The sequence below is a fragment of the Scomber japonicus genome, chromosome 8 (genome assembly GCF_027409825.1).
Source record: "Scomber japonicus isolate fScoJap1 chromosome 8, fScoJap1.pri, whole genome shotgun sequence".
In the NCBI taxonomy this organism is placed as follows: Eukaryota; Metazoa; Chordata; class Actinopteri; order Scombriformes; family Scombridae; genus Scomber; species Scomber japonicus.
Genome location: NC_070585.1, coordinates 16,281,952 through 16,309,578, shown reverse-complemented (window position 1 = coordinate 16,309,578; position 27,627 = coordinate 16,281,952). Strand labels below are relative to the sequence as shown.

Here is a 27,627-nt window from a genome sequence, read left to right as displayed (position 1 = left end):
CTGATGGAAAGGTGCCCAGCTGTCAACAGGCGGCAGCGCGAACACATATTGTTTTTTGAAGCAAAACGCTTTATCTTTGTGACCCCAGAAACTAGCCGGAACTACTTTCTTCAACACCAAAAGCGTTGCCAGAAGTCTGCTGGGGGAAAAGCCACTGCTGATGCACGACACTGATGATGAGGATGTCATACAACTTCATGTAAAAAAACCCGAACTATTCCTTTAAATATGCCTTACCTCTTCAGATGCTCTCCTCCTGTCAGGAAGCACCAAAGTATTGGCATGGCTGCCTGGGACTATAGTAGATCCTATACTCATCCTGGGTCCAACTAACATGTAGCGTTTTTCTCCTGATCTGTACTGGATGCTGTGACACAGTGTCCCATCATAATTTGTGTCTTGTAGGTACTTGGATGTATAGTCTGTAGTTTTGGAGCACTGCATGGCAATCAGAACAATGATACTAATGATAAAAAGTACAGACACTGAGCCCAAAGTTATCATCAGATAAAAAGTCACATCATTCCCCTCCTCATCCTTTGCTGCACTTTTAACATCAGAAGCTGCAAAAGCTTCTTTGGGCTCCACAACTTTGGCAATCACAGTAGCTGTTGCTGAGAGTGAAACGTTGCCATTGTCTTTCACCAGTATGACCAGTTTATGCTCAGCCTCGTCTGTCTCTGTGAATGAGCGAAGTGTTCTGATCTGTCCTGTATAGCGGTCCAAACCAAAGAGAGTGTGGTCAGTAACTTCCTGCAGTGAAAACAGTAACCAGCCGTTATATCCTATATCAGCGTCATAGGCTCTGACTTTAGTCACCAAGTGTCCTGCGTTGACATTGCGGGGAATCTCCTCCACACCTTCAGCAGAACCGTTGGAGCTGACTGGATACAGGATGACTGGAGCGTTGTCGTTCTTATCCAGAATGAACACGTTCACTGTGACGTTGCTGCTTAGTGACGGAGTTCCAGAATCAGTGGCAACAACTTGGAAGTGGAACGTTTTCAGAGTTTCAAAGTCAAAACTCTTTAGTGCCAGAATATCACCGTTCTCAGTATTTATGTTTAGGAATGAAGCCAATTTATTTTCCTCACTTCCGTCTCTGAAAATGTGATAGGAAATTGCTGCATTGTCATTCTCATCGCGATCCAAAGCTTTAACTGAGAACACAGAGGTACCAGGCTCATTAGCTTCAGTAATATAGAAAGTATAAGGGCTCAGTAAAAATTCTGGACTGTTGTCATTTACATCTGACACCACAATGCTTATTTTCTTTTCAGATGAAAATGGAGGTTGACCAGCGTCTTTTGCAGTAATTGTTAGTTCAAAGTGTGACTGTTTCTCTCTGTCCAAAGGCGATTTGGTTATTAAAGAATACATGTTGTCTTGTAAAGATGGCGACAGAGCAAAAGGAACACCCTCACCTATAGAGCAAATAACTTTTCCATTTAGTCCAGAGTCCAAATCATTCACGTTGATAAGTGCAACTGTAGTTCCAGGTCTGGAATCTTCAGGGATGGAGCTAGAAAATGAGGTAACCTCAATCTCAGGTGCATTGTCATTCACGTCAACTATCTTTATAATGACGCTTTTCTCTGTGGTCAGAGGAGCGAGAGCTTTATCTGACGCTTCAATTTCAATTTCATATGTGTCTTTCTCTTCATAGTCTATTAAACCTTTTACTGTTATCTCACCTGTTAATTGGTTTATATCAAAAATATTTAGTAATTTCTGATTCATACTGTTACTAAAGGAGTAAACCACATCTCCATTTTGACCGTCATCTAAGTCAGTTGCATTTACTTGTATGACTGTTGTACCTACTGGGGCATTTTCATCGAGCATCACAGAATAAACATCTTTAGTGAAAACAGGCGCGTTATCGTTAATATCTAAAACATTAATTAGAATATTCATGTCCCCAGATTTCGGAGGTTTCCCCCCATCCAGCGCCGTCAGCACTAATGAGTGGCTTCCTACTGCTTCCCTATCCAATGATTTTTTAACAACTAATATAGGTATTTTACCATCTTCTCTTTTATCCTTAACTTCTAAACGAAAGTAATCGTTATGGCTAAGTTTATATTGTTGCACTGAGAAATGGCCACTGTCTCGATCCCGTGAGGGTTTCAGCTGAAAGCGTGCTCCCGGTAATACAGACTCGGAGATTTCTAATGTTTTTTCCTTCTCTGGGAAACTTGGAGAATGGTCGTTGACATCCAACACCTCCACTCCAACATTGTGCACTTCCAGCGGGTTTTCTAGCACGGTTTTCAGATTTATCAAACACGTACTGCTCTGCGCGCACACCTCTTCCCTGTCAATCGTTCGGCTCACATACAGGATGCCATCGTTCGGGTTAACATGGAAAAGTGGATCCGCACCACTGGACACAATCCGATACTTCCTGCCTACTAGTGTGTTTTGATCTAATCCCAGGTCTTTCGCTATATTTCCAACCACAGTTCCTTCGTTTACTCCCTCTGAGATCGAATATCTCAATTGTGCCGAAGCCATACTACACAAAAGCACAGCAACGACGCAGCCGGTCCAGCACACTGCTCCGTTTCGTCTCTCGTATCTTCTTTGTTCCATGGCAAAACCCGATATCATCAGTAATCATTCACAAGAACAAAACTGCATTACAGTGGCGGTATCCAATGCTTTGTTTTAGGACAATAGTCATCCTACATTGCAGACATAAGAGCAAATAAAATATTTCCAAAGGCAGCGGTGTAAGCTCAGAAATGACTGCGTTAAAATACAACCGAGTACGCTATCAAGAGGTGGAACCACAATGCAATACCGACTAACTTCCTGTCTCTATTACACTGACACCTTGCGATCTAAATTCATACAGCAGAAAATGAAAAATCAGTAGCAAATAAGTTGAATAGTGGATTGTTTTCGTTCTTGTGTTTTTAATTATCTCGAAACAGAACCCGACCATGTAGGGTGAATGTAAATAGACGAGGAAGCTCTTCACTGTTATCACAAAACATTCGTCAATTTTTTTTTTTTTTTTAAAACAACAACTCTTCAAACTGTTAAGAAGATTATTTTTACGACATGGGGATATATTTTCTTCACATTCTTAAGTTGGATCAATTATAACACTGAGATAACATTACTGAGTTGATACATGGGTTACAGGCCATGGGTACATACTGATAAATGGGAGTAAATATATTCAGCACCAGGGACAGCGATTACCACCACCTTTACTTCTGACCTCAACTTTGTTAGTTATAGACCATGAACACCGGGTTATTTAACTTTCTCCATGCTGTCTTACCCATACTTTTGCTGAATGGTTTCAATCGGTGTTGCCTACGGATCCGTGTGGTTTAAGTATAATGAAGGCGTGCTGATAGTACAAACATATGTATGATCAGTCAGCTCGAGCCTTTCAATAATCAGCATCCTTATCACATGTTGCAGGATAAAATGGGGTAGCATAGCATGGTCAGTTACATATTCATTTCTAAATGATCAATAAGAATCAAAAATGAGAAGTTGGTTGTCAGTACAAGCATGAAGATTATAAGCGGTTGACTCTGATTCGCTGTTTATATAAACTAGTCCAGGTTAACCTTTTGTCCAATAAAAGCAAATATGTTTACAAAAACAAACTTACATCACACATGCTAAAGGAAACTGCAGAGTAACCAACCGATCCAATGCTATACTTTGCAAACGCACCACAAATGAACTAAACTAATAGAAAACAGTCATCAGATATTTCACAATTTCATATATAATTAAATCTATCTAATAAAACTATGTTCAAAAGCAAATCATCTGAAAAATGAAAGTACATTAATTAAGTCTTCATTAGCTTCCTCTCTTGCTTAACTTTAATCACAATGTTTACACAATCTCAAACTGAAAGCTGCACTTGCCTCAACAACTTAATGCATCAATACTTTTATTTCTCACCTCAAATTGTGCAAAAAAAAAAAAAAAAACGTTGAACCTGGACAAGGAAAGTTTTGTAGCTGTCCATTATAGCAGTAACAGCTAATAATGTTAAAAGGTACGATTCTGCAGGAAATATCTGAGTATCAAAGTTGTAGATGTTATATTGACTATGAACATTTCCCCAAAACCTGCTGTAAGTACCCAATGCCTGAATAAAGATGTAATTATTTACGGGTGAAAAACACTTGTTTAAATATGCCTTACCTCCACAGACGCTCTCCTCCACCATGCGACCTAACATCCTATTGCAGGCAATCAAAAATTATTTCTATCACAATGTGATTGATACGTTTATATTTAGCTTCCGCTAATATCTGACCAAACGTGGTTTTGTAATGGTATATAGCTGAAGACGTGGACTCCATAAACAAGCTACCACATAATCACCTTTGAATAAAGTTAGAAAACAAAACCTCTTTAAAAAAGATTGATGGTTCTTTATAGCAGTGGTAAATATCATTCATTTAATGTTATTAAACTGTATGAATTATGTAACTGAGTTTACATGATTTTGTGATTTTTTAAATTTTATGGCCACATTGGAATATGATGATCAAACACTTTAAGCACCATGGACAAAGATGCCACTAACTGCAGTTACAGTTAAGCTACATTTGGAGACAAAATTATGATTATGTTGTAATATGAAATAATTCATTACAAACTCCAGCACATTTTTTCAGTCGTAAAACGCCTAACTAGTTTCTACAGGATAGTTACGAGTTGTCTTTGACTGAGTATGATTGGGTATAGTGATACTGTTGATGCAATATGTTACTATATCTGTAATCAGTCTCTGTAAAACGGTAATCCAAAACATGGAGGAGCTCTGCAAAACTATACCAAGGTTCCATGAAAGCCAACAGTTCAGTATGAGTGAATTAAACAAATCCAATACTCAACAAACGTCACCATTTTTGCAACTCTTAATTAGCCTCATCTGCCATAAATTTCAGTCATGTAATGTGAATGTGCATTCATTGGCAAAAGTTACTGCTAGTCCAAAACTACAGTGTTCTCCTTACCTTACCGTCTGTTGATAATATAGCAAAACTTAACAATTATTTAATAAATATGTCTTACCTCTTCAGATGTTCTTCTCCTGTCAGGAAGTACTAGAGTATTTGCATGGCTGCCTGGGACTATAGTAGATCCTATACTCATTCTAGGTCCAACTAACATGTAGCGTTTGTCTCCAGATCTGTACTGGATGCTGTGACATAGTGTCCCATCATAATTTGTCTCTTGTAGATATTTTGAAGTATAGTCTGTGGTTTTGGAGCACTGCATGGCAATCAGCACGATGATACTAATGATAAAAAGTACAGATACTGAGCCCAAAGTTATCATCAAATAAAAAGTCACATCATTCCCCTCCTCATCCTTTGCTGCACTTTTAACATCAGAAGCTGCAAAAGCTTCTTTGGCCTCCACAACTTTGACAATCACAGTAGCTGTTGCTGAGAGTGAAACGTTGCCATTGTCTTTCACCAGTATGACCAGTTTATGCTCAGCCTCGTCTGTCTCTGTGAATGAGCGAAGTGTTCTGATCTGTCCTGTATAGCGGTCCAAACCAAAGAGAGTGTGGTCAGTAACTTCCTGCAGTGAAAACAGTAACCAGCCGTTATATCCTATATCAGCGTCATAGGCTCTGACTTTAGTCACCAAGTGTCCTGCGTTGACATTGCGGGGAATCTCCTCCACACCTTCAGCAGAACCGTTGGAGCTGACTGGATACAGGATGACTGGAGCGTTGTCGTTCTGATCCAGAATGAACACGTTCACTGTGACGTTGCTGCTTAGTGACGGAGTTCCAGAATCTGTAGCAACAACTTGGAAGTGGAACGTTTTCAGAGTTTCAAAGTCAAAACTCTTTAGTGCCAGAATATCTCCATTTTCACTATTTATGTTAAGAAATGAAGTTAATTTATTTTCCTCGCTTCCATCTCTGAAAATATGATATGAAATTACTGCATTGTCGTTCTCATCGCAATCAAAAGCTTTAACCGAAAATAAAGAGGTACCTGCCTTATTAGTTTCAGTAACATAGAAAGTATAGGGGCTCTGTGAAAACTCTGGACTATTGTCATTCACATCTGACACTACAACACTTATCATCTTTTCAGATGATAATGGCGGTTCACCAGCATCTTTTGCCATTATTGTTAGGTCAAATAAATGCAGTTTTTCTCTGTCTAAAGGCGATTTAGTTATTAAAGAATACATTTTGTCTTGTAATGATGGCGATAAAGTAAAAGGAACATCCTCACCTATGGAGCAAATAACTTTTCCATTAAGGCCAGAGTCCAAATCATTTACACTGATAAGTGCAACTGTAGTTCCAGGTCTGGAATCTTCAGGGATGGAGCTGGAAAATGAGGTAACCTCAATCTCAGGTGCATTATCATTCACGTCAACTATCTTTATAATGACGCTTTTCTCTGTAGTCAGAGGAGCAAGAGCTTTATCTGATGCTTGAATTTCTATCTCATATTTGTCCTTCTTCTCATAGTCTATTAAACTTTTCACAGTTATCTCACCTGTTAATTGATTTATATCAAATAGGTTTAATATATTTTGATTCAAACTCTTGCTGAACGAATAAACTACCTCTCCGTTGGGACCATCATCTAAATCAGTTGCATTCACTTGTATGACTGTTGTGCCTACTGGAGCATTTTCATCGAGCATCACAGAATAAATATCTTTAGTGAATACGGGCGCATTGTCGTTAATATCTAAAACATTTACTATAATATTCATGTCACCAGATTTCGGAGGTTTCCCCCCATCCATCGCCGTCAGCACTAATGAATGGCTTCCTGCAGCTTCCCTATCCAAAGACTTTTGCACCACTAAAATAGGTATTTTACCATCTTCTCCTTTATCTTTAACTTCCAATCGAAAGTGGTCGTTATGGCTAAGTTTATATTGCTGAACAGAAAAATGACCAATGTCTCGATCCCGAGATGCTTTCAGCTGAAATCGTGCACCGGGCAACACGGACTCTGAAATCTCCAGCGTTGTCTCTTTCTCCGAGAAACTGGGTGAATGATCATTTATGTCCAGCACCTCCACGCCAACGTAGTGAACTTCCAGCGGATTTTCCAGCACAGATTTTAGATTTATTAAACATGCACTGCTCTGCGCGCACACCTCTTCCCTGTCAATCTTTCGGCTCACATACAGGATGCCATCGTTCGGGTTTACGTGAAAAAGTGGATCTGTATTACTAGTAACAATCCGGTACTTCCTGTCTCTCAACGTATTTTTATCTAAGCCCAGGTCTTTCGCTACATTTCCAACCACAGTCCCTTCGTTTACCTCCTCGGAGATGGAATATCTTAATTGCGCCGCTGCTACATTCCACAAAAGCACAGCAACCACGCAGCCCATCAAACATCCTTGCACCCTTCGTGGATCGCGTCTTCTTTGTTCCATGATTAAACCCGATATCATCAATAATCCATCACAAGAACAATAACAGCGTTTTAGGGATAGGCCACTTCCCCATATATAAATGTTCATATACTTCCTATTACGTAGAAACTATGGCAAATAGACCATATACAACGAATAAGCACACAAATGATCCTCCAGTGTCAAAGTGAGCTTCTTGTCAAGAGGTGGAACCATAAAGCAATGACGACATGATGTCGTGTATTGCAGACCTTTTAGTTTACACTGACACCATGCGATTCAGTTTCACACTGCAGAATTGAAAAAGGATATATAGCACATTAAGGCAATGGTAGTCTGATTTTAAGTCATAATGAACTTCTACACCAAGTTAAGGAAATCACTTCTCCTTCGCTGTAAACAAGCGACAAACCGTCCTTCAGAAATGGTAAAAAACAAAAACAAAATATGTTTTAAAGATTATATATACCAGAGGATTTTTTTTCATGTCATTATTATTATTTTCTCAATTAACACCGTTTCATAGTGATATTATTTGCTTTTAATGTGTTACAGTTGCATCAGAAAACTAAGCCAAACGCTTCAGCACCACGGACAGCACTCGCCACGTGTAGCACTTCAGTATTTCCCTTCAACTATACAATGATCACGTCTTTTCAGGTCTTTCTAGTGGATCTGTGTCGACTTGATCAGATTGTTCACACTACCATGCTGTTCTTGTAATTCTACGTGATGGTGTAACACAACATTTGTCGTTAATGGTTAAGTAGAGGGATGCTGATGTAGCACGGAAATAAGTCACATATCATTTGTTCATCCGCAGTTTTGAATTATAGAGCTATTATAAAAATGTAAATATAACAACAAAATATAGCAGCAAAACAAAAGAGTCACAAGCAATGTTAATGTTATCGCCCAAGAGAATGTCCAACCTTTTCTGTTTTGTACAGATAATGATAAAGCAAAATTATGTCAAGGAATTTAAGAAATGTATTGCTATTTTACGATTCAAGTCAACCTTAATCATCAGATATTATTATATCGTAAAAAGAACATAGGATCATAAGTGCCATCGTAAACAGGGAAGCCATGCTATGCAAAACAGATATGTTTAGTCAACAAACAATATAGCAAGTCACCTCAAAATTTACATTTAAATATGTCCTACCTCCACAGATGCTCTCCTCCTGTCAGGAAGCACCAGAGTATTGGCATGGCTGCCTGGGACTATAGTAGATCCTATACTCATTCTGGGTCCAACTAACATGTAGCGTTTGTCTCCTGATCTGTACTGGATGCTGTGACACAGTGTCCCATCATAATTGGTCTCTTGTAGATATTTTGAAGTATAGTCTGTAGTTTTGGAGCACTGCATGGCAATCAGCACGATGATACTAATGATGAAAAGAACAGACACTGAGCCCAAAGTTATCATCAAGTAAAAAGTCACATCATTCCCCTCCTCATCCTTTGCTGCACTTTTAACATCAGAAGCTGCAAAAGCTTCTTTGGGCTCCACAACTTTGACAATCACAGTAGCTGTTGCTGAGAGTGAAACGTTGCCATTGTCTTTCACCAGTATGACCAGTTTATGCTCAGCCTCGTCTGTCTCTGTGAATGAGCGAAGTGTTCTGATCTGTCCTGTATAGCGGTCCAAACCAAAGAGAGTGTGGTCAGTAACTTCCTGCAGTGAAAACAGTAACCAGCCGTTATATCCTATATCAGCGTCATAGGCTCTGACTTTAGTCACCAAGTGTCCTGCGTTGACATTGCGGGGAATCTCCTCCACACCTTCAGCAGAACCGTTGGAGCTGACTGGATACAGGATGACTGGAGCGTTGTCGTTCTGATCCAGAATGAACACGTTCACTGTGACGTTGCTGCTTAGTGACGGAGTTCCAGAATCTGTAGCAACAACTTGGAAGTGGAACGTTTTCATGGTCTCGAAGTCAAAACTTTTTAGCGCCAAAATATCTCCATTCTCTGTATTTATGTTTAGAAATGAACTCAATTTATTATCTCCACTCGCATTTCTCAAAATGTGATAGGAAATTAGAGCATTATCACTTTCATCACGATCACGCGCTTTCACTGAAAATACTGAGGCGCCAGGGGTGTTATTCTCCGTGATATAAAATGTATAGGGGCTTGACGAAAACTCCGGACTGTTGTCGTTAACATCTGATAAGATGACGCTTATTGTCTTTTCGGTTGAAAAAGATGGGCTACCCGTGTCCTGTGCAATTATTGTGACATCATATTGTGAAATACTTTCCCTGTCCAACTTCGACTTTGTAACCACAGCGTACATGTTTTCTTGTAATGATGGAGATAATGTAAAAGGAACATCTGGGCTGATTGTGCAAATGACCTTACTATTGAGCCCAGAATCTAAATCACTGACACTAATTAGGGCCACTGTAGTCCCTATCTTTGAATCTTCCTGAATAGACCTCGAAAATGATGTCACTTCTATCTCAGGAGCATTATCATTAACATCAATAACATTTATCATAACACTTCTATCAGTTGTGAGAGGAACTGGCCCCTTATCAGACGCCTGTATGTCAATTTCAAAACTCCTACTTTCTTCGAAATCAATCTGACCTGTTACTTGAATCTCACCAGTGTGTGGGTCGATACTGAAGAGATCCATTAATTTTAAATCAACTTCGTTACCAAATGAATATATTATTTCCCCATTTGCACCCTGATCCGAGTCTGTTGCATTGACCTGGATCACTACAGTGCCGACAGCAACGTTTTCTTTAAGTGTAGCAGAATAAATATCTTTGGTAAACACCGGAGAGTTGTCATTAACATCAAGTACATCCACAATTATTTCTATAGCGCCAGACTTGACCGGTTTTCCTCCATCATTGGCTGTGAGGCGAAGTTTATGTCTCCCGCCTGTTTCTCTATCGAGCTGCTTCTGCAGAACTAAAAATGGGACTTTACGGTCCTCGCCTCTGTCCTTGACTTCTACTCTAAAATATTCGGTATGGCTGAGTGTATATTGCTGAACTGAGAACTGGCCAACATCAGGGTCTCGCGCCGCCTGCAGTTGAAATCTCGCTCCTGGTAAGGCTGATTCAGAAATCTCAAGACGTTTTTCTTTTTCTGGAAAAACAGGCGAGTGATCGTTGATATCAAGTATTTCCACTGCGACGTAGTGAATCTCCAGCGGGTTTTCTAGCACGGTTTTCAAATTGATCAAACATGGGCTGGTCCGTTCGCACACATCTTCCCTGTCTATTTTTCTTTTCACATACAAGACACCGTCATTTTGATTAACCTGAAACAGGGGTTCAGTTGAACCTGATACAATGCGATATCCTCTATCTTTGAGTGCACTCTTATCTAGTCCCAGATCCTTAGCTATATTCCCAACAACGGTCCCATCCTGAACCTCCTCCGAAATTGAATATCTAATTTGTGCAGAAGCTCCGCTCCATAGCACATCCAAAACAAGCATAAAGGCAAACCAACGTTGTCGCTCCCTCCATGCTTTGCATTGTCTTTGTTCCATGACTTGCTGATGAAAAAGAATAGTCCATTACATGCGCATTATTATTAATGAGACTTTATGCACAATGATCCTGAACGATACTCAATTTCTGCTTTTATAAAAAACTACTACTGATAATAATAACAATAGAAATCCGTTGCTGCTAATCGCGATACAACTCCGCTTGCATTTGAGAAAGATTCAAGGGGTCGGTTCAGATAAAGCCCGTGACGTCAACTCCTGCCAAATGCATAGAAATACTGAACTACACTGACACCAAGCGTTAAAATTGATATTTACACAACATGGCATCTTAAAAATATAAAGAGGCAACACATTCCCACATTAATAACAACATTCAAACTGATCTCTTTTGACTGTTTGACAACGATGAAAGAACTGAACAAATGTTGCAACATTTGACTTCGTGCTTGCATTTCAGACAAACTAAGACAACAAAACCACTACAATATCTCACTATATCACCATAAACCCTATTCTTTACGTTGTAAAAGAACATGTAATACAAGCAACATTCAAATATTAAACATCGCATAGCAAGTGCACCACAACTGAAGAAGTAAGCAGCTGCGTTCACATACATTGCAGTAAAAGAGTTGTTTTTTGTTAGTTTTTTGTTTTGTTTTGTTACAGTTGTGAAAGGTGATTGATGATCAAATAATGATGGCAACGGCAGAATCAAAACACCTAAAATATTAATCTTACCTCTGTAGATGCTCTCCTCCTGTCAGGAAGCACCAGAGTATTTGCATGGCTGCCTGGGACTATAGTAGATCCTATACTCATTCTGGGTCCAACTAACATGTATCGCTTGTCACCGGATCTGTACTGGATGCTGTGACACAGTGTCCCATCATAATTTGTGTCTTGTAGATATTTTGAAGTGTAGTCTGTCGTTTTGGAGCACTGCATTGCAATCAGAACGATGATACTGATTAGAAAAAGTACAGACACTGAGGCCAAGGTTATCATTAGATAAAAAGTCACACCATTCCCCTCCTCATCCTTTGCTGCACCTTTAACATCAGCAGCTGCAAAAGCTTCTTTGGGCTCCACAACTTTGACAATCACAGTAGCTGTTGCTGAGAGTGAAACGTTGCCATTGTCTTTCACCAGTATGACCAGTTTATGCTCAGCCTCGTCTGTCTCTGTGAATGAGCGAAGTGTTCTGATCTGTCCTGTATAGCGGTCCAAACCAAAGAGAGTGTGGTCAGTAACTTCCTGCAGTGAAAACAGTAACCAGCCGTTATATCCTATATCAGCGTCATAGGCTCTGACTTTAGTCACCAAGTGTCCTGCGTTGACATTGCGGGGAATCTCCTCCACACCTTTAGCAGAACCGTTGGAGCTGACTGGATACAGGATGACTGGAGCGTTGTCGTTCTGATCCAGAATGAACACGTTCACTGTGACGTTGCTGCTTAGTGACGGAGTTCCAGAATCTGTGGCAACAACTTGGAACTGGAACGTTTTCAGAGTTTCAAAGTCAAAACTTTTTAGTGCTGAAATATCTCCATTTTCGCTGTTAACATTTAGAAAGGAGGTAAACGAATGTTCTCCGCCCCTATTCCGTGATATGAGATATGAAATAACAGCATTACTCCCCTGATCATGATCACTGGCTACTACTGATAAAATAGACGCTCCGGGGTTGTTATTCTCAGTAATGTAGAAAGTATAGGGGCTCTCTGAAAACTTCGGGCTGTTATCATTTACATCTGACACTACAATGTTTATAGTTTTATCTGACGATAATGACGGCTCACCTGCGTCTTTAGCTACAATTGTTACATTATAGTCCGATTGCTTTTCACGGTCCAAAATAAATTTTGTAACCAGGGAATACATGTTATTTTGTAAAGATGGAGTGAGAACAAAAGGGAGTTCGTGGCTTGTGTAACACATAACTTTTCCATTGAGACCAGAATCGGAGTCTTTTACACTAATTAACGCCACTGTGGTTCCTGGTTTTGAATCTTCTCGGAGCGTATGTGAAAAAGACGTTACCTCAATCTCAGGAGCATTATCGTTTAGATCAACAATATTTATAATAACGGTTTTGTCTGTTGTCAGTGTAGCTGCCCCTTTGTCGGAAGCCTGGATATCAATTTCATATGTACCACCCTCTTCAAAGTCTATTAATCCTGCCACAGTAATTTCTCCAGTTTCTGCATTTAAATCAAAACGTGCGCGTGCCCGAGCATCCACGTCATTGCCAAATGTATACACAACTTCGCCATTTGAGCCTTCATCCAAATCTGTTGCAATAACTTGGATAACAGTCGTACCAAGAGGAGAGTTCTCTTTTAACTGTACAGTATAGGAATCATGAGTGAAAACTGGGGCGTTATCATTAACGTCTGAAACATCTACAATTATTGTCATGTTACCAGACTTAGGAGGCTTACCTCCATCAGTAGCTGTCAGAAGTAGCACATGGGTCTTAATGGATTCTCTATCAAGTGCCTTTTGTAGAATTAAACTGGGAGTTTTACGGTCCTCACCGCGATCTTTGACCTCCAAACGAAAATGTTCATTATGACTCAACGTATACTGCTGAACGGATAATGGACCACTATCAGCATCACGTGCAGCTTGTAATTGAAATCTTGCTCCTGGCAGCGCAGATTCGTAAATCTCTAACAGTTTTTCCTTTTCGGGGAAGCTTGGTGCATGATCATTTACATCCAAAATCTCCACTGCTACATAGTGTATCTCTAGTGGGTTTTCTAACACGGTTTTTAAATCTATTAGACAAACCTTGTTTCGGTCGCACACTTCCTCTCTGTCAATTTTTCGGTTCACATACAAGATGCCATTCTCCTGATTTACTTGAAAAGGAGGCTCTGTCGATCCATAGACAATACGGTAGCCCCTCTGTTTCAATGTGGTCTTATCAAGACCTAAATCCTTCGCAATATTTCCAACAGCAGTTCCTTCTTTTACTTCCTCGGAGATGGAATATCTGAATTGTCCTGAAGCTTCGCTCCAAAACGTAACAAAAACCATCATATAGGCAATCCACTTTGTCCGCTCTCTCCATGACTGGCGTCGTCTTTGTTCCATGATGTGAAGATGAAGCATTTAGAGTACTAACAGCTTTAAAAGAGTTATACTTGCATACTACCTTGAAATTCTTTCTTCATATTCGTTGTTATAAACCAACCATTCTACAACAGAAAAGAGCATTAGAATCTTTTCAAAGCTGAAATGTGTTTAAACGCTGTTAGTACGTAAAGGGTTTTGATAAGTGTGGTGTGACGCAAAGGGGACGGCTGTTGTGGCTATGACGAAAAGGTGTAGACGCATTATCTGTCATTATACTGACACCAAGTGATCGAGAGCCACACTGCAGTACTGTATTTGGAACAAAAGCTAAATGTATTAACGTGGACTTTGCACGTAGAATCAGGTTTGTTTGTTTGTTTGTTTGTTGTTGTTGTTGTTGTTGCTTTCATAAGTGAGAAAAAGGCGTCATGTTTACACTTATAAACCAAACATGCCCATAAAGCTTAATTTAAGATAGTCCATGGACAAATTAACTTTTACATTAAAATATAGCACCCATTATTATCATGCTTCAAATGAAAGTATTGCGTTTTGCCAAAAAAAGAAGGAAAAAAAGGGGTATATGAATGCGCTCAATAACGGTTCAGAACCATGGAGAGTGACAGTTTGAACTCAGATGCTGTAGACGAAGCCAGGACTGTCCAAACTATTCCATAAAGGATAATGTAGCTGCAGGTTTTCATTCCAACCAATCAGGAGCACACAAGGCTTGACTCATTTGATCAACTGATCTCAGTCTACAGACAGCTGATTGATTGAATCCTGTGCTCTTGATAAGTTGGAACAAAAACCTGCAGGCACACGGCCCTTTATGGAATAGTTTTGACATGCCTGCTGTAAGCTAAACCCCCAACCCATTTGTAGACATGCATTACATGGAGCTGGATAAGAATGCAGCTGTACAAATATTTTGTCTGGCACAGACAGCAGGAATTTGAATAGAAATCAGATTGTTCAGCCATTTGTCATACTAGTGACTAGTGGGAACCACGCATCCGCGTCTCTGATGCATACAAAGCTACTCTCTATTGCATGCAATGTTACGAACAAATTCACACCCACATCCATGACACTGTAGCTTTCCAGGACATGAATGCCATCCACTATAACCCAATCTTCCCACTGGTATCAATGTAGAACAGTGTTTGCCATACAGCAAGTCGGTTGTGTTTGCGTCATAACAATGGACGCCAATTAGCACGACCCCGCAAATACAAACCAGAAAACACATTACATTAGTGATTGATGCACAACCTTCAATCTTGACAACATGTAATTAAGCAAAAATGTATTGATCTGACGGCAATTCAAACAAATTCAGGCTATGAATACTTAAACGAAAGAGAGACAAACTACTGATCTTACCTCTTCAGACGCCCGTCTCCTGTCAGGGAGCACTAGAGTATTTGCGTGGCTGCCTGGGACTATAGTAGATCCTATACTCATCCTGGGTCCAACTAACATGTAGCGTTTTTCTCCTGATCTGTACTGGATGCTGTGACACAGTGTTCCGTCATAATTTGTCTCTTGTAGATATTTTGAAGTATAGTCTGTAGTTTTGGAGCATTGCATTGCAATCAGCACGATGATGCTGATGATAAAAAGTACAGACACTGAGCCCAAAGTTATCATCAAATAAAATGTCACATCATATCCCTCCTCATCTTTTGCTGCACTTTTAACATCGGAAGCTGCAAAAGCTTCTTTGGGCTCCACAACTTTGACAATCACAGTAGCTGTTGCTGAGAGTGAAACGTTGCCATTGTCTTTCACCAGTATGACCAGTTTATGCTCAGCCTCGTCTGTCTCTGTGAATGAGCGAAGTGTTCTGATCTGTCCTGTATAGCGGTCCAAACCAAAGAGAGTGTGGTCAGTAACTTCCTGCAGTGAAAACAGTAACCAGCCGTTATATCCTATATCAGCGTCATAGGCTCTGACTTTAGTCACCAAGTGTCCTGCGTTGACATTGCGGGGAATCTCCTCCACACCTTTAGCAGAACCGTTGGAGCTGACTGGATACAGGATGACTGGAGCGTTGTCGTTCTGATCCAGAATGAACACGTTCACTGTGACGTTGCTGCTTAGTGACGGAGTTCCAGAATCTGTGGCAACAACTTGGAAGTGGAACGTTTTCAGAGTTTCAAAGTCGAAACTTTTTAGTGCCAAAATATCTCCATTTTCAGAGTTAATGTTCAGAAACGACGTCACTTTATCTTCATGACCTACGTTCCTTAGGATGTGATACGAAATTAGCGCATTATCTCCCTCATCACAATCAGACGCGCTTACAGAAAACGCTGAGGCTCCTGGGGGATTATTCTCGGTGATATAGAAAGTATAGGGACTCACTGAAAACTCCGGACTGTTATCATTTGTATCTGATACAAAAACGCTTATGGTCTTCTCGGATGTTAAGGCTGGTTCACCTGCGTCTTTGGCGATTATTGTAATATCATATCTTGGTTGTTGCTCCCTGTCAAGCTGTGACTTAGTGACAACTGAAAACATGTTATCTTGTATTGATGGAGTTAATGTAAAAGGACTGTCTCCGGCGACATAGCTTATTATTTTGCCGTTCATGCCAGAGTCCAAATCAGTAATGCCGATAAGTGCTACTGTTGTTCCAGGTCTAGAGTCCTCTGACACTGCACTTGACAAAGATGCCACCTCTATCTCGGGCGCGTTGTCATTTATATCTGCAATTTTAATAATAACACTTTTATCTGTTTTGAATGGAATGTTTCCCTTATCAGAGGCCTGTACATCAATATCATAACTGTCTTGTTCCTCAAAGTCTACACGGCCATTCACAGTTATCTCCCCAGTAACAGAGTCAATATCAAACAGTTCTCGAATTTTACTTTTTACATCACTTCCAAACGAATAAACGACTTCCCCGTCGGCACCATCGTCCAAGTCGGTTGCGTTAACTTGAATGACTGTTGTGCCAACTGGGGCGTTCTCTTGTAACACAGCTGCATATGTATCTTTGGCAAAAACTGGCATATTGTCATTAACATCTAGAACATCTATATATATTTCAACTATACCTGTCTTTGGGGGATTTCCCCCATCAAAAGCCGTCAACACCAACTTATGGCTACGTTTGGCCTCTCTGTCTAGCTGTCTCTGTAACTGTAAAATTGGAGTTTTGCCGTCTCTTCCTCGATCTTTAACTTCTAGACGAAAATGGTCATTCTGGCTGATTTTATACTGTTGAACAGAGTTTGTGCCACCGTCAGGATCGTGGGCATTTTGTAATTGATATTTTGCCCCCGGCAACGCAGATTCGGAGATTTCGAGCCTTTTTATTTTCTCTGGAAATGCAGGAGCATGGTCGTTCAAATCTGTTATCTCTACCGTGACATAGTGTACTTCCAGTGGGTTTTCAAGAACAGTCTTAAGGTTAATTAAACATACACTGCTCTCTTTACATACTTCCTCTCGGTCAATTTTATGGGTCGAATATAGGATCCCGTCATTGTCATTTACCTTGAAAAGAGGTTCAGTCGAGCCGGACATTATACGGAATCCCCTCTGCTTCATTATATTCAGGTCTATTCCCAAATCCTTTGCTATATTTCCAACAAAACTTTCCTCTTTGAGCTCTTCGGATATAGAGTATCTCAGTTGTGCCGAGGCTGCTCTGAAAAACAAAAGCAAGACCAGAACGCCGAGCAAATGTGGCCGCTGTCGCCTTTCCCCCCATCCTCTTTGTTCCATGGTTTGAAGTAAAAGTACGAGTCCAAACGCGTCCATAATTATCCACTTATCTAGATTTCTTTATCCATTATAGCATGACGTACATTTAGTTATCCATGTAATTTATTTTTTGAAAGAACAAAAGAACAATATTCCCCGTGCGGTTTTTCCGAGACTGCCTGCTATGGTCTAACCAGACTGATCGTACAAGGGGCGGACTCGTGTGTATCCGGTGCTTACACGCTGTTTGGCGCTATACTAATAAGATACTGCCACCCTGTGAATGTCTGTGGTAAATCATTTTATCATTCCAAACTCATCAGCAACAAATGTCAGCATATGTTATTTGAAATTCAATTAGGGCAGAAATGACAAAACTGGCCCTTAAGGTATAGCATATGTAACATGTTTACTCACCTCTTCAGATGTTCTCCTCCTGTCAGGAAGCACTAGAGTATTTGCATGGCTGCCTGGGACTATAGTAGATCCTATACTCATTCTGGGTCCAACTAACATGTAGCGTTTGTCTCCTGATCTGTACTGGATGCTGTGACACAGTGTCCCATCATAATTTGGGTCTTGTAGGTATTTTGAAGTATAGTCTGTGGTTTTTGAGCACTGCATTGCAATCAGCACAATGATACTGATTAGAAAAAGAACAGACACTGAGCCTAAAGTTATCATCAAATAAAAAGTCACGTCATTCCCCTCCACATCCTTTGCTGCACTTTTAACATCAGAAGCTGCAAAAGCTTCTTTAGGTTCCACAACTTTGACAATCACAGTAGCTGTTGCTGAGAGGGAAACGTTGCCATTGTCTTTCACCAGTATGACCAGTTTATGCTCAGTCTCGTCTGTCTCTGTGAATGAGCGAAGTGTTCTGATCTGTCCTGTATAGCGGTCCAAACCAAAGAGAGTGTGGTCAGTAACTTCCTGCAGTGAAAACAGTAACCAGCCGTTATATCCTATATCAGCGTCATAGGCTCTGACTTTAGTCACCAAGTGTCCTGCGTTGACATTGCGGGGAATCTCCTCCACACCTTCAGCAGAACCGTTGGAGCTGACTGGATACAGGATGACTGGAGCGTTGTCGTTCTGATCCAGAATGAACACGTTCACTGTGACGTTGCTGCTTAGTGACGGAGTTCCAGAATCTGTGGCGACAACATAGAACTGGAACGTTTTCAGTGTTTCAAAGTCGAAACTTTTTAGTGCTGAAATGCGTCCATTCTCTGTATTCATATTTAGAAAAGATGTTACATCATTTGTACTCCCTTCTCTCACAAGACGATATGAAATAGCTGCATTTTCATCTACATCATTGTCTGTTGCACATATAGAGAATATTGATGCCCCAGCCAAATTATTTTCTACCAGGTAAAACTGTAATTTATTTTGGCCAAATTGTGGACTGTTGTCATTTACATCCGAAATCTGAATGGCAAAGGTTTTAACAGTAGATAAGGGAGGGTCGCCACAATCGGTGACTTTTATTGTTATTTCATAATGTGACATAAACTCTCGATCCAAAAATTTCTTAGTGACAACTGAATACGTGTTTTCCTTGTAAGAGGGCTTTAATTCAAAAGGTACGTCATTGGTTATGTGGGAAATAATTTTTCCATTCACACCCGAGTCTTTATCTGTGACACTAATAAGAGAAACAACAGTGCCAGGCTTTGAATCTTCAGACACTGTATTTGATAGTGACGTGATTTCAATTTCTGGTGGATTATCATTGACATCTTTTATCTTTATAATGACTCTACACCTGCTTGTTAATGGAGGTGTTCCTTTATCCGATGCCTCAATTTCGAGTTTATAAATCTCTGATTCTTCGAAATCCAACCGTCCTTTCAGTTTAATTTGTCCGTTTAAACTATCCAATTCAAATATGTCGTATACTTTTCGTGCTAATGATTTGCTAAGGCTGTACTCTATTTCTCCGTTATTTCCTTCATCTGCATCTATTGCTGTCACTCTTGTTACAGCAGTACCAAGTTGAAGGTCTTCATATACTTCAATTTGGTAAGTATCCTGACTAAACATTGGACGGTTGTCATTGCTGTCAAGAACAGTAATGGAAACATTTAGTGTCCCTGATCTTTGAGGTTTACCTCCATCAACTGCTGTAACAAATAATAAGTGTTTATTGGTTTGCTCTCTGTCTAAGGACTTCTTCAGCACTAAAAATGGTATTTTATCTTCATCACTTTGACTAATATCTATTTCAAAATTATCGTTTGGTGTTAGTGTATAAGTGCGGATGGAATTTATCCCAGCATCAGGATCACGGGCCGCGTGCAGTTGAAATCGTGTTCCCGGAGATGAATGTTCAGCTATTTCAAATGTCTGTTCTTCTTCCGAAAAACTAGGAGAGTGGTCATTTATATCAGTAATTTCTACAACTACATAGTGTATCTCCAGAGGGTTTTCGGCGAGGATTTTTAGCTCCATTAAGCATGCACCACTTCCTTGACAAAGCTCCTCTCTGTCGATTTTCTTACGGACCTGTAAGGCGCCATTGTCCTGATTTACCTCGAAAAACGCGTCCGCGGATCCAGAAACCACTCGGAATCGTCGGTCAATCAAGCGGATTTTGTCCAAACCATGATCCTTGGCAACATTTCCAACAACAGTTCCTTCTTTCATCTCCTCTGGAACAGAGTACCGTATTTCAGCCAAAGCCTGCTCTCCGAAAAACAGCAGTATAGACAAATAAAAACCAAGCCAACAGAATCCCCATGATCGGAATCGTCCTTTGCTGTCCATCGTTATCCAAAAACACTCATATAAACACCAGCCCGTTTCTGCACTAAACGATTCAGTATATCAGCCAGGTGAGTATCGCATACTTAGGTAAAACACCACAGAGCCGCATGCAACTCACATTCTTAAATCAAATTCATCCTCTGTCGTGAGGTGGTAGACAAAAGCTTTGTTAGAGGAGGGACCGAGTCCTTCATGGGTGTACTGATGTAACAGTGACACCAAGAGGACAACACTTAAAGACGATTTAGTATAACATGTACACAAGTGTATTCTGTATAGTTAATTTATGAAACACACCTGAAGATATAAAAAAAACGTGCTCAGAAGAAGCTGGCCGTGAAAGCCAACACGATCAAGAACAATTTACAACCATGTAAAGACTCCAAGGTTTTTATGACCACATTCTTATTTGTTTATCCCCCCACCCCCCTCTCAATGCATGCTACGAGGATATACTGTATAATATTCACAAATAGATTATGAGACTTGAAACTCCTAAATGGTAAGTTAAACCAGGGTTTGTGGGAAAATACTAACCTACTTATTTTACTATTTGTCCTCTATTTTACTCTATTTTTCTTTGGGGGAAGGCTTTGGATTTCAGGACCATGGACAGCGATCATAAACAGACTCGTAGGCTTTATCATAATTCAACCATACTTTGAATGCTTAAACATCATGCCCCTTACACAATGCATATGAAGACTTACAATCACCAACAACTTACAGAACTTTACTTATGATATTGTTTTTAAAAATTTACAATTAATGAAGGTCAGCGCTAAAACTCTTGCAAACACCTTCCAAAACAGACACTTCAATCACAAAGGTACACGTTTTGTAATACTTTTTTTATCACTGGGAAATATGTGTGTTGTGACTTATCATAGCTTTGAGAATATAACAGTGTGCATAACCGTTCTGAAGGACATTAAGAGCACAAAACCAATTGTGTGTGATCAGCAACACATGTCACTGTATTTATAAGTGTTTTGAATACATTGTTTATATGCATGCTGAAGTGTTCTTCATATGGGTTAGCTTGAAATCTGATGTTAGCACCATCATTTTGAGCAGTAATGACAAAACTGACCCTTAAGGTAAGCAAATACAAATATTGACTCACCTCTCCAGATGCCCTCCTTCTGTCAGGAAGCACCAGAGTATTGGCATGGCTGCCTGGGACTATAGTAGATCCTATACTCATTCTGGGTCCGACTAACATGTAGCGTTTGTCTCCAGATCTGTACTGGATGCTGTGACACAGTGTCCCATCATAATTTGTGTCTTGTAGATATTTTGAAGTATAGTCTGTGGTTTTGGAGCACTGCATGGCAATCAGCACGATGATACTAATGATAAAAAGTACAGACACTGAGCCTAAAGTTATCATCAGATAAAAAGTCACATCATTGCCCTCCTCATCTTTTGCGGCACCTTTAACATCAGCAGCTGCAAAAGCTTCTTTGGGCTCCACAACTTTGACTATCACAGTAGCTGTTGCTGAGAGTGAAACGTTGCCATTGTCTTTCACCAGTATGACCAGTTTATGCTCAGCCTCGTCTGTCTCTGTAAATGAGCGAAGTGTTCTGATCTGTCCTGTATAGCGGTCCAAACCAAAGAGAGTGTGGTCAGTAACTTCCTGCAGTGAAAACAGTAACCAGCCGTTATATCCTATATCAGCGTCATAGGCTCTGACTTTAGTCACCAAGTGTCCTGCGTTGACATTGCGGGGAATCTCCTCCACGCCTTCAGCAGAACCGTTGGAGCTGACTGGATACAGGATGACTGGAGCGTTGTCGTTCTGATCCAGAATGAACACGTTCACTGTGACGTTGCTGCTTAGTGACGGAGTTCCACAATCTGTGGCGACGACTAGGAACTGGAATGTTTTCAATGTTTCAAAGTCAAAACTTTTTAGCGCCAAAACCTCTCCATTTTCAGAGTTGATGTTAAGAAATGATGTCACTTTATTTTCATAAGCAGCATCTCTGAGAATATGATAGGAAATAATAGCATTATCTCCGTCATCACGATCAGACGCGAATAAAGAAAATAAGGATACTCCTGGGGAGTTATTTTCAGTGACATAGAAATTATATCGTCTCTTTGAAAACTCTGGACTGTTATCATTTATATCGGATACAACAACTCTGAAGGTCTTTTCAGATGTTAAGGCTGGTTCACCTGCGTCTTTTGCGATTATTGCTACATCATAAATCGATTTGTTTTCCCTGTCGAGCTGTGTTTTTGTCACAACAGCGTACATGTTGTCTTGTATGGAAGGCGTTAGTGTGAAAGGGACATCATCATCTTTAACAAAGCTAATAACTTTTCCATTTACTCCAGAGTCCAAGTCAGTAATACTGATAAGTGCTACTGTCGTTCCGGGTCTAGAATCCTCTGAAATTGTGTTAGACAGTGACGTTACGTCAATTACAGGTGCGTTGTCATTTATGTCCATAATATTTACAGTCACGCTTTTATCTGTTCTAAATGGAACAGCACCACTGTCAGATGCTTGGATGTCTATCTCGTAACTGTCATCCACTTCATAGTCTAATTGTCCTTTCACAGTTATTTCACCTGTGCTTGGATTGACATCAAATAGTTCGCGCACCTTATTATTGACATTACCAAAAGAATAGCTGACTTCGCCATTCAATCCTTCGTCCAAATCTGTGGCGTTTACCTGTATGACTAATGTGCCAATCTGTGAATTCTCACGTATCTCTGCCGAATATACTTCTTTTGTAAACACAGGCACGTTGTCATTCACATCTAAAACATCTATTGAAATCTCCATGGTGCCTGATTTCGGAGGTTTACCCCCATCCAGGGCTGTAAGCAGTAGTTTATGGCTACTAGAGACCTCTCTGTCTAATGGGCTTTGTAATGTTAAAATAGGCACTTTTCCATCTTTCCCACGGTCCTTCACTTCAAGCCGAAAATTATTATTCTGACTCAATTTATACTGTTGAACGGAATTCACACCGCCATCTGGATCGAGAGCAGCATGCAACTGAAATCTTGTTCCCGGTATGGTGGACTCTGAAATCTCTAGCCTTTTGTTTTTCTCCGGGAAAGAAGGCGAATGGTCGTTTACATCTAATACTTCCACTGCAACATAATGGATCTCTAGTGGATTTTCTAGAACGCTTTTAAGGTTTATCAGACATACAGTGGTCCGCTGGCATATTTCCTCTCTGTCAATGTTACGATTTACGAATAAAACCCCATCGTCTTGGTTTACCTGGAAAAGCGGTTCTGTGGAGCCAGAAACAATACGAAATCCCCTCGTTTTTAATACGTGTGGATTTATCCCCAGATCCTTTGCTATGTTCCCAACAGCAGTTCCTTCTTTGATTTCTTCTGATATAGAATACCTTATCTGACTCGTGGCCTTCCCGAAAATCAGATTCAAAGTCAACACGAAGGCGAACCATTTGCCTCGCGGTCGCCATGAGTCCTGCCCGCTTTGTTCCATTGTCTGGTGTCAAACGATAAATCTAGCAGTCATCAAGCGATGATCAAGTTTTAATGGGTCCATTAATTATAGAAAAAATAGTATCCAATTACAGTGCGCGCGGTTTGTGGGGACAAGAAAACTGTTCAAATAAAATCACATTCAGAGGATAATGCTCTGCCCTCCTTGAATGCCTCAGAAGCAGTCTCGCAGACCTATGTATGGGGAACTGTGTGATGCGTAATTTTGGTTGTATAGTGCCACCATGCGATTCAGGTCGCACAGACAATATAATCCTATAACCACACACTATACCAAGCGGCTATTCACTAGTTATATTACACTATAACCAGACTCATTACTTATTCTCAGAGTTAAAACAGGATTAATCACATTACTACATCATTCTTTTTTAATGTCATATTTCAAAGCGACATCAATATCGACTCCAACAAAAATGCGTATGTGAAACATTTTCAATGTAATCGTCCAGCAGAAGGTGGAACAATGGAATATGTATATATGTTCCCTGGATGAAAATCTACACATACGACCCTGAAATAAATAAATTATATCTAAACGTGTCTTACCTCCGTAGTGGCAGATCTCCTGTCTGGGAGCACCAGAGTATTGGCATGGCTGCCTGGGACTATAGTAGATCCTATACTCATTCTGGGTCCGACCAACATGTAGCGTTTGTCTCCTGATCTGTACTGGATGCTGTGACACAGTGTCCCATCATAATTTGTCTCTTGTAGGTATTTAGAAGTGTAGTCTGTGGATTTTGAGCACTGCATGGCAATCAGCACGATGATACTGATGATAAAAAGTACAGATACTGAGCCCAAAGTTACCATCAAGTAAAATGTAACATTGTCTTCGTTATCAACTTTCGTTGCACTTTTAACATCGGAAGCTGCAAAAGCTTCTTTGGGCTCCACAACTTTGACAATCACAGTAGCTGTTGCTGAGAGTGAAACGTTGCCATTGTCTTTCACCAGTATGACCAGTTTATGCTCAGCCTCGTCTGTCTCTGTGAATGAGCGAAGTGTTCTGATCTGTCCTGTATAGCGGTCCAAACCAAAGAGAGTGTGGTCAGTAACTTCCTGCAGTGAAAACAGTAACCAGCCGTTATATCCTATATCAGCGTCATAGGCTCTGACTTTAGTCACCAAGTGTCCTGCGTTGACATTGCGGGGAATCTCCTCCACACCTTCAGCAGAACCGTTGGAGCTGACTGGATACAGGATGACTGGAGCGTTGTCGTTCTGATCCAGAATGAACACGTTCACTGTGACGTTGCTGCTTAGTGACGGAATTCCAGAATCTGTGGCAACAACTTGGAAGTGGAACGTTTTCAGAGTTTCATAGTCGAAACTTTTTAGTGCTGAAATGTGTCCATTATCGGGATTTATATTTAGGAAAGACATTATGTTATTTTTACTTCCATCTCTCAAAATATGATATGAAATAACTGCATTATCATTCATATCATTGTCCGTTGCGCTTACAGAAAATACTGACTCTCCAGCAATATTATTTTCTACAAGATAAAACTCCATGGCCTTTTGGCCAAAACGTGGACTATTGTCATTTACATCTGATATCTGAATGGCAAAGGTTTTCACAGCAGTTAAGGGAGGCTCACCATAGTCAGTGGCTTTTATTATTATTTCATAATCTGACATCAATTCTCGATCCAAAGCTTCTTTAGTGACAACTGAATACGTGTTCTCCTTATAAGAGGGCTTTAATTCAAACGGTACATCATTAATTATGTGTGAAATAATTTTTCCATTCATACCGGAGTCTTTATCTGTCACACTTAGTAGTGAAATTACAGTGCCAGGCTTTGAGTCTTCCGACACCGTGTTTGACAGTGATGTGACTTCTATCTCTGGTGGATTATCGTTGACGTCTTTAATATTTATAATGACCCTACACTCACCTGTTAGTGGAGGCGATCCTTTATCTGATGCTTCAACGTCCAGTTCATAAACGTCGTTTTCCTCATAGTCCACTACTCCTTTCACTCTAATTTCTCCAGTTAATTTGTCCAATTCAAAAATATCATATACTTTCCGCATCAAGGTTTTTCCAAGACTGTATTCAACTTCCCCATTTGTGTATTCATCGAGATCCGTCGCATTCATTTTAAATATTGAAGTGCCGACTGGAATATTTTCTGGTATTGCAATCTGATACATCTCCTGACTGAACATCGGACGATTGTCGTTACTGTCAAGAACAATAATGGAAACATTTAATGTTCCTGATCTTTGAGGTTTACCTCCATCAACTGCTGTGACAAGTAGCGTATGTTTGTCCTTTTGTTCTCTGTCTAATGATTTCTTCAGCACTAAAAATGGTATCTTACTTGCATCGCTTTGACGAATATTTACTTCAAAATGTTCATTTGACGTTAAAGTGTATGTACGAATAGAGTTAATTCCAGCATCGGGATCTCGAGCTGTGTGCAGTTGGAATCGCTTTCCTGGCAATGTATGTTCAGCTATTTCGAATGTCTGTTCTTTTTCAGGAAAATTTGGAGAGTGATCGTTTACATCAGTGATTTCTACAACTACGTAGTGTATTTCCAAAGGGTTTTCAACGAGGATTTTTAGCTCCATTAGACAAGCCCCGCTGCTCTGACAGAGCTCCTCTCTGTCAATGTGATTATGGACGTACAATACCCCATTATTCTGGTTTACCTCAAAAATGGCATCCTTAGATCCAGAAACAACACGGAACCGTCGATCAATCAAAGAGGTGATGTCAAGCCCAAGATCTTTCGCAACATTTCCAACAATAGTTCCGTCTGTAACCTCCTCTGGAATAGAATACCGTATCTGAGCCCAAGCCTGCTTTCCAAAAAACATCAGCAGAGCTAAATTAACTGCTAACCAGGAGCAGTCCCTCGTTCGAGTTTTTGTCTCGGTCCCCATCGTTATCCAACAGCACATTAACACACAGAAGCTCGTTACTGCGAAAAACAAGTATACATTTCCACCCGCTCAGTATCGCATATTGTACAGAACGCACAATGTGATTCCATCGGCTAGTGTGTTTGATTCAGTTGCCTTCTATACTCTACTGAAATGACAAAGAAATCGTTAGTGAGGGGTGGGCCGAAGTCGTTTGTGGTATCCTGATGTAATAGTGGCACCCAGAGGTAACTACGGAGAACAAACTTCACTACCTTTTTTTTTTTTGTTTAAGTTTCTAGAGGCGTGTGAATAGAAACCGAGGTGTAACCAACCTTGAAAAAAACCCAAAATTCTAAAATGTATAGCAGTTCTCTCTCTCTCTCTCTCTCTCTCTCTCTCTCTCTCTCTCCCTCTCTCCCTCTCTCTCTCTCTCTCTCTCTCTCTCTCTCTCTCTCTCTCTCTCTCTCTCTCTCTCTCTCCAACAATTCCAAAAGTTGATGTAGAAGTAGTTGTTGAAGTAGATGATTTGCACTTAGCAAATGCCATATTGTTCAAACTGTTACGTTGTAGTATGGAAATAGGACTCATAAAACATAAAAGTAATACTATCAATGTTACTTTAACATCACATTAGTTTGACGGCTTGCCTTTCAGCACCATGGACAGCAACCACAAGCAGTCACACAGCCTTTGAGTCAAATAACAGAAATAGTTCGGTGTTTAACTAGCTTAGTCCGTGCATTCTACTCAAACACTTCAAT

General features: G+C 40.3%; 6 protein-coding genes across 6 annotated transcripts; all 6 read right to left on the bottom strand.

Annotated features, from left to right (window-relative positions):
- Positions 1-222: 222 nt before the first annotated feature.
- LOC128362744 (protocadherin alpha-3-like) lies at positions 223-2,595 on the bottom strand. The gene has a single exon (XM_053323591.1). The coding sequence runs from the start codon at positions 2,593-2,595 to the stop codon at positions 223-225; it is 2,373 nt and encodes a 790-aa protein (XP_053179566.1).
- Positions 2,596-5,046: 2,451 nt separating this feature from the next.
- On the bottom strand, positions 5,047-10,930 carry LOC128362743 (uncharacterized). Its single transcript, XM_053323590.1, has 2 exons — positions 8,567-10,930; positions 5,047-7,530 (listed from the first exon to the last, which is right to left on the bottom strand). Exons 1-2 carry the CDS (start codon positions 10,928-10,930, stop codon positions 5,047-5,049), a joined length of 4,848 nt encoding a protein of 1,615 aa, XP_053179565.1.
- Positions 10,931-11,617: 687 nt separating this feature from the next.
- On the bottom strand, positions 11,618-13,996 carry LOC128362963 (protocadherin alpha-7-like). Its single transcript, XM_053323839.1, has one exon. The coding sequence runs from the start codon at positions 13,994-13,996 to the stop codon at positions 11,618-11,620; it is 2,379 nt and encodes a 792-aa protein (XP_053179814.1).
- A 1,335-nt stretch (positions 13,997-15,331) lies between these two features.
- On the bottom strand, positions 15,332-20,473 carry LOC128362742 (protocadherin 18-like). Its single transcript, XM_053323589.1, has 2 exons — positions 18,119-20,473; positions 15,332-17,767 (listed from the first exon to the last, which is right to left on the bottom strand). Exons 1-2 carry the CDS (start codon positions 20,471-20,473, stop codon positions 15,332-15,334), a joined length of 4,791 nt encoding a protein of 1,596 aa, XP_053179564.1.
- A 114-nt stretch (positions 20,474-20,587) lies between these two features.
- On the bottom strand, positions 20,588-23,963 carry LOC128362741 (protocadherin beta-15-like). Its single transcript, XM_053323587.1, has 2 exons — positions 21,567-23,963; positions 20,588-20,674 (listed from the first exon to the last, which is right to left on the bottom strand). The coding sequence occupies exons 1-2, from the start codon at positions 23,958-23,960 to the stop codon at positions 20,588-20,590; spliced, it is 2,481 nt and encodes an 826-aa protein (XP_053179562.1). The 5' UTR covers positions 23,961-23,963.
- Positions 23,964-24,514: 551 nt separating this feature from the next.
- LOC128362740 (protocadherin alpha-8-like) lies at positions 24,515-26,884 on the bottom strand. Its single transcript, XM_053323586.1, has one exon. The coding sequence runs from the start codon at positions 26,882-26,884 to the stop codon at positions 24,515-24,517; it is 2,370 nt and encodes a 789-aa protein (XP_053179561.1).
- Between the last annotated feature and the right edge of the window lie 743 nt (positions 26,885-27,627).

Bases quoted from the DNA above. Each gene is read 5' to 3' on its own strand.
- LOC128362744 (XM_053323591.1), bottom strand. From the start codon at position 2,595: ATGGAACAAAGAAGATACGAGAGACGAAACGGAGCAGTGTGCTGGACC.
- LOC128362963 (XM_053323839.1), bottom strand. From the start codon at position 13,996: ATGGAACAAAGACGACGCCAGTCATGGAGAGAGCGGACAAAGTGGATT.
- LOC128362741 (XM_053323587.1), bottom strand. From the start codon at position 23,960: ATGGAACAAAGCGGGCAGGACTCATGGCGACCGCGAGGCAAATGGTTC. The intron at 20,675-21,566 runs GTCAGTTTTGTC...CTGTTACATCAG, and splicing joins TGTATTTGCTTACCTTAAGG to TACACCCATGAAGGACTCGG.
- LOC128362742 (XM_053323589.1), bottom strand. From the start codon at position 20,473: ATGGACAGCAAAGGACGATTCCGATCATGGGGATTCTGTTGGCTTGGT. The intron at 17,768-18,118 runs GTGAGTAAACAT...AATCTAGATAAG, and splicing joins GGAGGAGAACATCTGAAGAG to TGGATAATTATGGACGCGTT.
- LOC128362743 (XM_053323590.1), bottom strand. From the start codon at position 10,930: ATGGAACAAAGACAATGCAAAGCATGGAGGGAGCGACAACGTTGGTTT. The intron at 7,531-8,566 runs GGACATATTTAA...TATTTGCCATAG, and splicing joins GGAGAGCATCTGTGGAGGTA to TTTCTACGTAATAGGAAGTA.
- LOC128362740 (XM_053323586.1), bottom strand. From the start codon at position 26,884: ATGGGGACCGAGACAAAAACTCGAACGAGGGACTGCTCCTGGTTAGCA.